Raw genomic sequence first — 13,181 nt, forward strand, 5'->3', positions numbered from 1 at the left:
TATGACCTTCTGTTTGGTAGAGTCACGTAAAGTTATGTTTTGTTAGTTGGTTTGGGCTTTGCTCATCTCTGAGCAAAATGAACTGCTCCAGACTTTGATTCTCTCCTGGCTGCTGGCTGTTGTTGGGAGTGGGGAGAGTGGGAGGTCCACACACGCTGTGTCCAGGTGTCCCCTAGATGGGCTCACAGTGACACTTACCTGCACTACTGCTGAGAGGAACTACTGATAATTCATAAGGACGGTTGTTCTGTCCTGCACCTCATTTATGTGGCTGTAATGAGCACAGACGCTAAAAATTAGCACTTTAATAATTTCAATAAAATCTCATTATTACAAATGATTTACTGACCAGTTGTGCAGCACTGTGTACTTAATGCAATACTTATTATTTACTTATGATTTACTTTGTTCCATCATGTTTGAGAATAGGATTATATAACCGTGATGGTAAATGGTAAACAGAATAATAACAAATTGACAGCTAATTTATTAATAGGTTTTGGTCCAAATGTCCTATAGGTGTTTTCTATAAGTGGTCAGGCTATGAGGATTTTCCACAATCTAGCAACTCAAAAGTTGCTCTTATTAATGGATTAAAACTGGTCTATAAAGCATTAGCAATTGATATATTATTCATTAATAGATGCAGTAATAACAGCATAAACTAGCTTAAGAGAAAGGGGTACACAGGAAATATTTATTTTGCACTACTAAGTACATTAACACTATATAGTTTTGTTGAAGATCACTAAAGAAAGTAATACTTAAGATTTTGTGTACAGTTGAATAAATATGGCAGATATCCAGAGAGGTTTGTAATGAGTGTGAGATGAAATGTGGCTTCACTCAGGGCTGTAGTGCAGCAGGGCGATGCAGCGGGTCAGAGGCCCACACAAACGGAAATGATTCTTCTGCTGATTAATCATTTCTGAGACACGCTCACTGGATCCACATGTTAACTACAAATAAGGCCGAGGCCACCGAGAGCCGGTGTCAACAATGGACTTTAATCCAGGTATTGCACCACAAAACATCAAAACTAAGTTCCAATATCACAGATTGACCTGAACTCAAAAAAAAACAGGAATGCAAAATATTGTTTTATGAAGGATGTACAGTACATTCAGACACCAGTACAGGTCGGTAAGATGACTATTATCCAGTGCTTCACATGACAATTAAAGGGGAGTGTCCCCTTTTTATGAATCACGTATTAATTACATGTTCCAGGAGGATTCAGTGGAAGTTTGTCATTACTGATATGACAACAGCGACTGAGTCAGCAACCTGCTGAAGCTCAACAGAACAAAGTCCGGTTTCATGAAATATCAGTAATTTAAAAAAAATGATCTTTTTTCTTAGCTGAGGTGGAAAAGTTGGTGTTTTGATCAAAGCACAGTGTGGCATTGCAATGAAAACAGACCATCAATGCATCCAGCTTCTACTAACTCCACCAGCAGTTGTGGAAAGAAACACACACTAATCTGCTTTTTCTTTTGCCAGTCTTTAAATTCATTAACAAGTCTACTAAATGCACCTTTGGCTAGTAACAAAATTCAAAACACTGTCAGCTTTCAGTTTAAGTCCTGGATTTTTTTCCTCTGTGCATCACAAATTTTTTTTTGTAAAGAAAACAGCACTAAAATATCCTAGAAGATGATCCTTGAAGACTTGGACTCATTTTCCATGTGCACTTCCCTTTCAGTCCTCTCGGCCACCTCGTGGTCATCCTCTCCTGCCCCCTCCTTTTTCAGGATTTTCAGTGGCCACCAGAGGGAGCCATTTCTGTGGTCTCGGCGGAGTGTGTGTTCTCCCAGCCAGCAGCAGGGGGCGCCCTTATCCCCTATCAGGAAGTAGAGGAGGGCGTTGAGCCAGGCATTGCAGGAGGCCAGCGGCCGAGTGACCTTGTAGCAGATGGAGACCGCCTTCATGGCGTTGCAGCCGCCAATCTGCCCTCTTCGCAGAAGCAGGAACAGTGTCCGGGTCACGTGGAAGGGCAGGAAGCAGAGTGCAAACATCAACGTGATGGTTACAATGGTTTTAATAGATTTCCGCCTCCGACGGATGTAGTTGGAGTACTGTGAGCCAGAGATAGAGACCGAGGGTCTCTGCTCTCTAACTCCATCTGTTGCCCCGTCCACCCCTGGACCATCATCGCCGCTCTCTATTGAACTGGGAGGGGAGCGCAGGCTCTGAAATATCGTCCTGACCACCTGAGAGTAGCACCAGCCGATGATTATGAAGGGTACAAAGAAGCCCAGCAGGTGGAGCACGATGCCATACGGGACATAGTCAGCAAACTCCTTATCAATGGCATCGTCCCAGCAGTTCATATACTCTTCCATGTTTTGTTCTCCAGTTGTGTTCCAGCCTTCCGTTGGCCCTTCAGGACTGACAGTCCCACCACCTCCTCGCCTGACGTACCCAGTCTGGGCGAACCTGAAGATGGGGCAGGTGAGAATAAAGACCACTACCCACACCAATGCACAGGTTCCCTTCACTACCCGCTTGCTCTCCAGAGTGATGGTCCTCATTGGATGGCAGATACCCAGGTACCTGTGAAGGACAACCAGTGCTAAGTTCAAATCCATTGCTTGAATCTCATTTTAGTCTTAAGAAGTCAAAACACTTGACATAGACAGACTCTGAGGCACTCAGTTAGGCAGGCAAGTAAAATTCCAAATACAGTGCCAAGAAACACTCTGGGAACTCTTTGGAATGACTTTGTTTTCTGCTTTTATTGGTTATAAAATATGATTGAATCTTCATCTAAGTCACTAAGACTTCAGCTAAGAACACAATTATAATCTGTGTGTTTATGGAACACATCCCTTAAACATTCATGATGCCGGTTGGAAGGACAAAGTGAACCGTTGGATTTAATAACAGGTCAAGCCTCCTGTGGCAGCATTAACCTCAAACCAGCTGTAGCTGTGGACCAGACCTGCATAGTGGTCGGCAGGAATTTTGGACCATTCTTCCTCACAGACCTGCTTCAGCTTAGCCATGTTCCCAGGATGTCTAGTGTGAACGGCTCTCTGAGCTCAGTCCACAGCCCAACTCTGTTGGGTTCAGGTCTGGGCCCTAAATGGACCCCTCCACAAGGTGGATTTTCTCTCTTTGAGCTCATTCTGTGGTTGATTTACTTCATGTTCAGGGTCGCTGTCCTGCGGAAGCACCAACATCTGAGCTTCAGCTGGTGCACAACTACCCTGACATTATCTTGGAAGATTTTGTGATAAATTTGGGCATTCATGTTCCTCTCAATGATGCCAGCTGTCCAGGAGCAGCAGACTTCCCAACAGCAGATTATGCTTGGAGCTGGTACTGTATAAGACAACTGGACATTCACTGTAGCACTGCTCCAGTGTTACATGGACCACGGGGACCACATACTGGCATCTGCTGTTGGGAAGCCCTATCTGCCCATGGAGAGGGAGTGGCCGCTTCAGAATTGGCAGGCGCCCCCCGGGGAAAAGCGTGCCAAAAGCCACTGTCCGATCTCGGCGCTACTGGGTTTTTCCTCAAAAGTGAAAACATGTAACAGAAATCAGCTTTGAGTGCTAAAGGTAACTTTATCTCTCCTTGGGCTGGCGTGTTTGTGGAGTGTGATACCTGTGCACAGAGATGCAGGTGAGGAAGAAGATGGAACAGTAGAGGTTGAAGTAGAAGAGGAAGCGGACTAGGCGGCACATGAAGTCCCCGAACACCCAGCTGTCCTTCATCACGTAGCTCGCCACCAGGAAGGGCAGAGATAGCCCATACATCAGGTCGGTCGTGGCCAGGTTCACCATGTAGATCAGCGAGGTATTCCAGCGTCGCCCTCCGCCACTAACACCACCTCCACAGCAGCCACCGTGGTGGCAACAGGAGCGCAGCAGCACCACAGAGTTGAGGATGAGGCTGAAAAGGAAGGTCAGCGAGTAGCAGACGGGGAGGAAGACATATTTGTAGGATTCATCTATGCTGCAGGAAGCTGGAGGGAGAGGCGAGGTGCCGGAGGTGTTGGGATGGTTGCTCACCACCACTGCCGCCACCAAACTGATGTCCGGAGTGACGATGGAGGCTCGGCTCAGTCCCATGACAAATTGCTGACAGCTATTTCTGGCACAACTGGGTCGGTTCAGGTTCCTCTGTCATCATGTCAGCTTCTTCACGAACTCACTGAGATTTCCTTCATTTGTCCTTCCTCTGATTTGTCTCTCTATCGTCTTTGTCCGTCTGTTGTCAACTGGTCCATATCTCTGGTATGAAGGAGTTTCTGTGATAGAGAGGAAAGAAAACACACACTCATTAGTTTGAAAATGCTCTGTCAGAATGTACCAGTGGCGTTTTGCTGATGAAGACTACTTCTCGCTCAGTTAGCCCCTAAATCATTAACAGAGCTTTCCGCAAAGCTCTTTCCATTCATATAGCCTTTCTGTATGGCAGGTAGGCATCCTGTGCCAGCTGTTGAAGCGTTTGGGTCAGGGTTTAGACTTTGTTTTGGAAAAAGAGTGTCAAATAATGTCAAGCAGTTTGTGTCCAGGTACATTGTGCACGAACAAAACTGTGCGTCACGCACTACTGTCACGGTAGAGTAGAAACCAAACTCGGCCAGAATCGACTTTAGGTCCTATTTACCTCGAACAGACTCACAGTGGACGAAGTATAATGTAAAAAAAAATACAAATACATACATCAACAGTAAGAGAGGGCTGCATTAATGGACCTGAACGATACATGATCTGGTTCAGAAAGAGTGATAGGAGATTATACGTTGATGCGGACGGACTCTGGGGCGCCTGGTTTATACTTTTAGAATTTTAACCATTTAACAGTTTCAGCACTAAAGAGAAATGGATTTTTTTTAAACCACAAAAAACAGAAAGATTTGAGGAAACACTAGCCACCAACGAGTCATTTGAATATTTTGCTTAGTTCCCCTTCATCCTGTATTCGCTGGCTCAGCCTGACAAGAGGCGCCGTCGTTTCTTGATTAATCATTCAGTCTATAAAACCACAGTAAACAGTGGAAAATGCCCAGTGTCGTTCCCAGTTTCTAAGCTGGCATATTAGAATGCGTTGTTTCATCCCAAACCCAAAGGTATCCGGTCTGCGTCCACAGAGAGGCGGCGCATCCTGGGGATCACGGACAGTGATCCATCCAGTACTTTTCATCACCTCTGTTTTGGTGCCCGCGTCAAAACCTCGCAGATTTGTGCCTTATGATTGATCCCACTTGTAGGAAACAGGGAAATATGCCTAGTCAGACCAGCTTTCTTTATCTAAACAGAACGACCGACTCTGGGTCAGAGGGGTTCGGCCACTGCAGACTTCTACCTGCAGCCGCCTGGTCCTCCGGGTCTCGTTTTGTACGGGTTCCTCTGTGGAGTTGTGGCTCAGAGGTGTCTGGTAGGGGGCTTCTCCCTTGACCTTCAGCTTCTCTGTAAATAATTAATCAGTGTTCATTCAGTCAGAACTGCAGGAATGAAACCCAATACGGGGACTGCAGAGGAGGGAGAGGAAGCGCCCACCGTGCAGCTGCGAGCTGTCGACACACCGGCTCGGAGGGTTTAAATAGTGAGAATAGGGTTTAAAAATCCTTATCGACAGGTAAATGCTTCTCTCCGAGATGACATTAATGCTCCAGCCCACACAGTTTTCAACCATGTCATGCCATTTTAACCTTCACTGAATTAATTAATGTGCTTTTTAAATGATTGCTCTGCATATTTCCAGTTCACTGTCCTGCTGCAAAATAACAGACAAAACCACAAATATCACTTATACAAAAGAACCATGCCCTCTTTGCATGTCTAAAACCTGTGTTACTAAGGTGCAACTTATTTTCAAAGAGAAAGCAAGAAATTAAAGGTTACGTCCCCAGATTCTAAAGAAAATGTGCACATTAACAAAAGTCAAAATGAATTCACCCTGGCAGGCTTGAATCGCCAGGGCTTCAATCAGTGGCTGCTGTAACAGACACCGGGAGCTTGGTGAGCGGCCCAGGCTGTAAATTTCTCACCTTTCCCCGGAGAAGCCGCTGGAGCTTTAAGTATCTGGTTTTCTCCTCCTCACCTTGCCTCCTGTTATCTGAGACTTCAGGTGGAAAAGAAAGTGAATATAGTGAACGCGCCAGCCCCTCCTCGTCCTCAGCCCCACCTCCAACCCATCATCATCATCACCACAGGGTAAATACTGAGCGTGTCCTCTCACGTGTCTGAACACGCATCGGTGCCGAGTTTGATCGAACCCTGTCACAAAAACAGCAGCAGGTGTGAGGGAACACAGTGGGTCTGGACAGCTCATCACTGACATGTATACACACCTCATACCTGCTGACAACGAACAAAACTTTGTGACTACAACAGGCTCCAAGGATTGGTCAAAGTAACCCACCAGGGAACGGGGCCCCTGCAGGACCCTGTCTGACTTCATTAATCACAGATTTGTCAGTCGTGAGAGAACTTTCCATCCCATGTGCAGCCCTGGTCCAGTTTAAACACCTAAATGTTTTCACTTTATACCGAGATCCTTTATTGAAAAGTTGCATTTTATGAATTGCTTCCATTTATTTTGTCTTGTACAGTAAACAGGAGGACACGACGTCATCGCTTTGCCTCAGAATATATTTCAGAATTAATGTTGACATTTACAAGTACACTCAATGTTCACTTTTAAAATATGTCTCAATACTTTTAAAGTCACAGTGACATAAGAACAATCTTTATTATCTAATGTTATGACGACGTATTACCCGTTGGACTGTCCCTCACCGTCTCAAACATAACACACACATGTCACTTTAAATTTATATGCAGATAAAAAGTAAAGCCAGTGTGTCCTCCGTTATCTTTCATCTTCTTACCACAGATCGAGGAATGTGAATGTAATCATTATCAATCAACCTGTTTACTCAGTGAGGCACTAGGGGGCGCTGCTGGCGCTGGTACTTGCATCTAAATGTCAGCGGCTGGTGTGTTAAACCAAGAGTAAATGTTGGCCAGATGAAAACTGCCTCAAATGTTCAGCTTTAAACCAGGTCATGTTTAAGGTCACGACTTTGTGGCGACATAAACGCAGAGTTAGAAAGACAAATCAAAATGTAATGCGCATCATCACGTCCAGTGCATGTGGTTATATTAGGGCGACTCGCTTGTTTCTCACAATCATAATCATGAACTGGGTATAGCATCAGTTAACGAGGAATGCCACCAAAAACTCTCCTTCTATGAAGTTTATATTTATTGTTATTAATTTAGCTGCTTGGTTATGTTTTCAATTAATTACTTAATCTAACTGTTTCAGCTTTACTCCAAATTAATATTATAAATTGTAGAATAACTGAAGGTAACTCAGTGTAAGTGCTTCTTAACTTTTAAAACAAATGCTGGCTCATGTCATCACAACATCGTGTACTTTGTACAGTTTTTATTTTTGAGGACTGTCTGACAAATTTAAATCTGTTTGGCACTAAAATGAAAAATAAATGCTCAGAAACATGAATATCTTGTTATTTGATTCAGTATCACGGTAGCAAAACACATTTTGGTGAAAGTCCCCTTTTGTTTTTGAAGAAAAGTGAGAGTGTAACAATAAAATCATTTGACTGCACGGTTCCCTTGCTGTAAACAGGCGAATGCAATAAACACAATAAAACCTGAATAAGTTAGAATCCCTCCTTTGCATATAATGGGTTTACAGACTTTTACACGTCTTGCACTTCGAACTGAGCCACTTCTGACAGATAATCGCCCACATTTAGTGCAGATGTGATGTTTACTGAGAAAAGGCACAAAGCTAAGGTTTTTAAGAATCGATATCGGATCGATCCAATAAAAAAACAGCAGTTTATCGGAACTGCTCGGTTTTGTCTAGCCCCAGTTACAATAAATATTTCTGATTAAATAAGCGACAAATAAACTTTGGATAAAATGTCCTTACTTTTACAATTAACGCACAACCCGGAGACGGTCTGCTCCACCAGGACCGTGGCTGGGTGTTACTGCCGACTGCGCTTCTGTTTGGCGTCTGTCCACTTTTGGAAATCAACGTGGCCGTGATGGTTTGACGGTGCGTCTCGACTAAACCGGTTTACACTCAACTGTGTGTCTTAGGCAGCTATGTGAGCAAAAAGGCTAAATGTTAAATGCAACCAATACATATCAGAGACGGATCGAAATCCATTAGTTGAATCGCAGCCATCTGCCCATGATGCAGTGAAGGCAGCCCCGTCCGCTGGGGTCCGTCACCTGGTCCACTTCCTGTCCCGCTCTGCCTTCATTTCCAGACACAATGCACAGAATTCACAGCCACAGATCACAGCTTTGTAGCCCAATAACACCAACACTACACAAATTAAATGGCTGTTCAGACGTGGCCGTCTAGCTACGTTAACACTCAGTAGGCCGGCGGGTGACTGGAGATGCTGGCGGATGGATCTGGCTTCCTAACAATCCAGAAACCAGAGAATTTCTGTATGTTTGTGGTTCCTTCTTAACATTTATATCAACTTGCAGTTTCCTGCCAACTTTTCCATGAACTTTCCTATGGACATGCATTGAGGACTCATCCTGCCATTCGCTTTTCATCCACTTGAATCTCTCTCCTGTTGCTGTGGATGCTGGTGAATTATCAGTTTCAGTACATTAGCAGGTTGGCAAACGTTTGGTTGAAGTAAAGGACTCCTGGGCTGACGTGGACAAGCAGCCTGGTCCCAGGGTGACAGAATGTCCATGCTGATGTAGAGGAAACTCAACGGCTTGGCTGAGTCTGCATGGAGCGTCCAGTCTCTGGTCCTGGGGTTAGGTCAAGTCCTGGACGTCCAGCAGCATGGCATCCTGCTTTGTCCTCAGCTGGTCTCGTACCAGCAGGTGTGTCACCAGCTCGGAGCTCAGAGCTGCAAGAAAAGCAGCTGTAAGCATGTGAACAGTTTTGACCTGTTTGTGTTCTCTGTCCTTCAGCACACTCAGTTTACTTCATTATACTCATGGGAAAGTCTCAGCTTGAATTTAAGTAGGTTTACATCCATATAAAAAGTCCTGTGTGAGAGATGTGACCAGAGTGCAACACTTCAGAAGTATACACTTGGCTGCTAAGTGTTTCTTTGGCAGCTGTGTAGTTTCAGTGTTAGTTTGTGGACAAAGAGCTCACATCTGGCTCAGAACTGACTGAGAGTTGCCATCAATAGCACTTTTTAGATGCACACCGGAGCCCTGAAGTTCTCTAGACTTTGCCGGAGGGTGCTGGATGTGAGAAGGCAAATGTCCGAGTCAGTCGACCAGGACCTTAAGAGGACTTTACTCTGCCCTAATACAAAGTCTGCATAATGTCTGAGTGAGCCCATGTGAAAGTACAGCAGTGTATAGTCCGAAGTACTCATGCGGAGCTAGTGAACGTGTTGATGGGGTCCTGTCATGTGACTGGCAAGAAACCAGAAGAATATAAATATCTGATGAGGAAGAAAAGCGGCCATTTACAGTGAAGACGCCAACAAAAATGTCTAACCGGAGATGAGATTCAGGAACTTCTCTCACTATGAGCCAGAATCGTCAGACAAGACAAGAGACTTGGCTGTTTACAACCAAATTACAAACTGTGACCATGTCATGCAGCCCGATAAACCTCATGGGCAGCAGGGCCAGGTGCACGTGGACCTGCTCAGTCACTTCAGAACCCCTTAACCTTGGCCACTGTGTGTGTGTCGAGAGGCTTCACCTCTCCGCACACTTCTTTCTGTATGGATGTAAACCTGTTCAAATTCAAGCTGAGCCTTTGCCCTCAGTGCCTTTGCCTGTGTTCAGTGGAGTTTCCCCTTAGGCTCTGTGGCTGTATGTACCGTGTACATCCTGTTGAAGTGCTGCTCTCAAGGTGCTGAGCTGCTGTACCGAACACTCCTGCAGCTCCCGGTGCTCCAGATGTTTCCGCTTGGTGACACAGCTGCTGCTGGCCAGATGCTGCAACACACACAGACAGTTATCAACTGATCACCCGGGATTAAAAGAACTTAAATGTAGTTTGGTAATCACCGCAGAAACCTTGTATTTAAGGCATTTTAATAGCTTCTACGGTCGTTTTTGAGCCTTTTCAAAAACCTGCAGACACCCTGCTCTGGTGTTCATTTGCTGTTACTTATGTTACTGAAGTTAATCCTTCCTTCTTTTACCTCCTTCTCCTTCTGTTCAGCCAGCAGTTTGTCTCTCAGCGCCCTCAGAGCGGTGGCCACTTCCTGTTTCAGCCCGGCAGCGTGGCAACTGTTGTGCCGTGTTCCCGTGTTGACCTGATGGCGATGTAAGGCCAGTGGTCAGATAAGATGAGGATGAACTGAAAGCTGCATGTTCATCAGCATTCTATTCACCAGTTATTGTATTTCAGTGTGTTGTTGGTGAACGTGTGAAGCTGCGCATTTAGAATCAATTCTGAACACATTTCAAGACAACTTCAGTTTCTGTGCTCAGATTTAGACTAAAGATTCATTTACACACCTTAATGAAACAACCTGCTGATCAGGTCACATTCGAGAACATTAAACAGCTGAGTGTGACTGTGCACACCCACCGCCCAGTACCGTATCTCAGTACATTTTCAGTCCCGACAAAAATGTTCATTTTAAACAAAAATGTAATATAATAGGTGAACAAGAAGACTCAAGTTGGCAGAACTCTTGTCTATACTTGTAAACCTTAGTTAAGTCAACAGAAGTAGTCAGAAGTCGAGAAACCTCAAAATCCATTGCATTGTGTTGCCTTGATATTCCTCAGCATTGCTTTACAGTGCAGCCCAGTTTCAGTATCGTTCTGGCTGTGTTGACACAAGGACAGACCATAGATGGATTCAGTCAGTGAGGATTCCACAGACTGCTGAATACTAAAGATCTCAACTGGTCCTGGAGACACAGATGCATTTTCAACATCTGGACTGAATGAGCCAAACCTCCTCCAGAGGTGGTTTGAACAATCAGACTTCAGTCCGTCTTGAATTCTTCTTGGATCCACTTCACTGAGCTTTTTATCGCTCAGAAATCTGAGACAAACGAAGTGAATCCGTGTAAACGGGGTCAAAAAAGCTTTTATTCTGACAGGTCCCGACACTCAGGTATGGTGTTGAGGCCTGGCCCCGCTTGCTACTAATGTAAAGAATACACAAGGCTGCTGAAAGAGCAGACGGAGCGTGACCTTATTGTTGGTTCCTTCCTCCTCGTCTTCGCTGTCACTGTTGTTGATGAAGCACAGCTGCAGGTTTCTGTGGTTGTAAACTCTGTCAACAGAAACAGAGTGAAGCTGCAGCTGGAGAGTAAACACAGACATGTATGAGCAAGTGTAGGCGTTGCCGCTAAACGTCAGTTTGTTGGGTTCTGTGCATTTTAACATGGCCTTGAACTACTACAGCATGTTTTGTACTGTGACTTATGCCTATGTAGGTCATATGTGATGCGTTCAAGGTCACTTGGTGCCATAAAGGCTAACTCAGTCGAAGCAACAGACATGCTGCAGACTGTGTCACTCTCTGTTACCGTGACGTGACAACAGCCGCTCGACACCTCCTGAAGTCTTCATCCTCTTCCTCCCAGACGTCTGGCCGCATTCCCACCGCCTCCATCCTCAGCCCCGGCCCCCTCTGCAGGAAGACAGGAGGTCACAGTCATCACACATTATCCTGCTCACATCATCTGACAACAAAAGATCAGTTCATCTGGTTTGATGACAACTCTCTAAAGGAAAAAACTGGGAATGGATGAAAATGGTGTTCTGCTTCACTCTCAGAGGTGGATGTGCAGATGTGAGTAGATCTCAGGGTTTATTAATATCTGTCACCAACCAATTCCTGTGGACAGACAGAAGTGGAAGCTGCTGTAGAGACTGATAGTGAAGGACAAAACAAGGAAACCCAGCTGGAATTATCCGAAACGTCTTCATACAGTGGAGGGTTTTACTCATCTGTAGGAAGTTTAACGTCACTACTAAACTGAACCTGATACAGAGTCACACTGTTTACTCCGTGTAATAAATGGATACCAAGTACATGGCCATGAGTGAACAGCTGTTGTGTGCGGCTCCAGGTGTCCTACAGCCACGGACAGACTGTGAAACACAGACGTGTAAAATGCCCCCGCCCCGCGACACAGGACCAGACCCCCCCAGACTGGAGGAGGCACTTGCAGCTCATTTCACATGTATGAAGCTCCTTGTTTTGGGTCAGCGTTTGTTTTGCGTGGCTTTATATTTTTGTTCCGAGCCCTCTGGCCCGACTGCGACCTTTTACCGTGTCGTCGGTCACCTGCCATCAATGCTCTCACAGCTGATTATTTGCTCATAAAAACAGTAAATGAGCAGGAAGAGTCTGCTTTCCAATCAGAGTCCACTGTGAACACTCTTTGGGGTGGGAGCAGGACACCAAGGCTTATGGGAAATGTCGTTTTTTTTTTCTTAACGGCTACCAAACCCGAGACCCAGATTATTCAGGAAATACCAGCACTGACTGACCTTTGCCCTTTCCCTCCTCTCCTGCTCCTGCTTCTCCAACTCAGCTATCCGCTGGCTCAGGTCCTCCCAGTGCATGATGGGAAGGTCCTGGTAGTCTGCAGAGGACGCTGCTGCGATGTGATGATGAAGCTGTTTCTCCTCCTCCTCTATCTCCTCGGCCGTCTTTTTCTCTCCCTCCATCCTCCTCTTTGGAAATAAACAACCAACACAATCGAGAAAAAGTCCAACTTTACATGAAAAATATAAAATAATTAAATGTCAAAAACCTAGAGTTGTCAGAACTACTTTTATTTGGACTAAAATGTGATTCAGCTCCTCCGTGACTCCCTGATGTAATTGTGATGTGTAGGGGTCACGATGTGAAGAAAGCCTCATGAAGTTTATACCTGATGGACGGCAGAGTTAAAATGGTGACACGATTTATGTACTAACGTCATAATAAAGCTGAAACGATTATCTGATTATTCATTAGTAAAAAAAAACTATTTAATTAATAATTTTAATAAATTTCTTCAACAAAAAAGCAAAACGCCTTTTTAGTTCCAAGTTATTTTGCGTTGTCAGATGATGGTCGGGAAAAACGACTTTTGAAAACAATGCGACAAACTGTAATCTGCAAGTTTCTTACACTTGATAAACAAATAGTTGTGAAAACAGATGAATCGATCGTTTACCATCAGTTCTACGGGTCCCTCCCTGTGTACTGGGGTGGAAGAC

At 44.9% G+C, this 13,181-nt stretch overlaps 2 protein-coding genes across 5 annotated transcripts in view; both read right to left on the reverse strand.

Annotated features, from left to right (window-relative positions):
• Positions 1–1,145: 1,145 nt before the first annotated feature.
• LOC109952248 (P2Y purinoceptor 3) lies at positions 1,146–6,515 on the reverse strand. Of its 4 annotated transcripts, none has more exons than XM_020587230.1 (3): positions 6,382–6,515; positions 3,616–4,261; positions 1,146–2,556 (listed from the first exon to the last, which is right to left on the reverse strand). In XM_020587230.1, exons 2-3 carry the CDS (start codon positions 4,080–4,082, stop codon positions 1,650–1,652), a joined length of 1,374 nt encoding a protein of 457 aa, XP_020442886.1. In that variant the 5' UTR covers positions 4,083–4,261; positions 6,382–6,515; the 3' UTR covers positions 1,146–1,649. The 4 variants fall into 4 exon arrangements, with proteins under 4 accessions (XP_020442886.1, XP_020442885.1, XP_020442882.1 ...); XM_020587229.1 differs by lacking the exon at positions 6,382–6,515 and adding an exon at positions 6,311–6,372; XM_020587226.1 differs by lacking the exon at positions 6,382–6,515 and adding an exon at positions 6,008–6,303.
• A 78-nt stretch (positions 6,516–6,593) lies between these two features.
• Positions 6,594–13,181, reverse strand: part of LOC109952252 (schwannomin-interacting protein 1) — a 6,983-nt gene continuing 395 nt past the window's right edge. Inside the window, exons 2-7 of the mRNA XM_020587237.1 lie at positions 12,465–12,650; positions 11,495–11,598; positions 11,157–11,238; positions 10,148–10,261; positions 9,821–9,938; positions 6,594–8,881 (exon numbers count right to left, since the gene is read on the reverse strand). Coding sequence (XP_020442893.1) covers positions 8,787–8,881; positions 9,821–9,938; positions 10,148–10,261; positions 11,157–11,238; positions 11,495–11,598; positions 12,465–12,644 — 693 coding nt within the window. The 5' untranslated portion in view covers positions 12,645–12,650 and the 3' untranslated portion in view covers positions 6,594–8,786. The remainder of the gene's footprint in view (positions 8,882–9,820; positions 9,939–10,147; positions 10,262–11,156; positions 11,239–11,494; positions 11,599–12,464; positions 12,651–13,181) is intronic.

Source organism: Monopterus albus, unplaced genomic scaffold, assembly GCF_001952655.1.
Source record: "Monopterus albus unplaced genomic scaffold, M_albus_1.0 scaffold445.1, whole genome shotgun sequence".
Classification (NCBI taxonomy): Eukaryota; Metazoa; Chordata; class Actinopteri; order Synbranchiformes; family Synbranchidae; genus Monopterus; species Monopterus albus.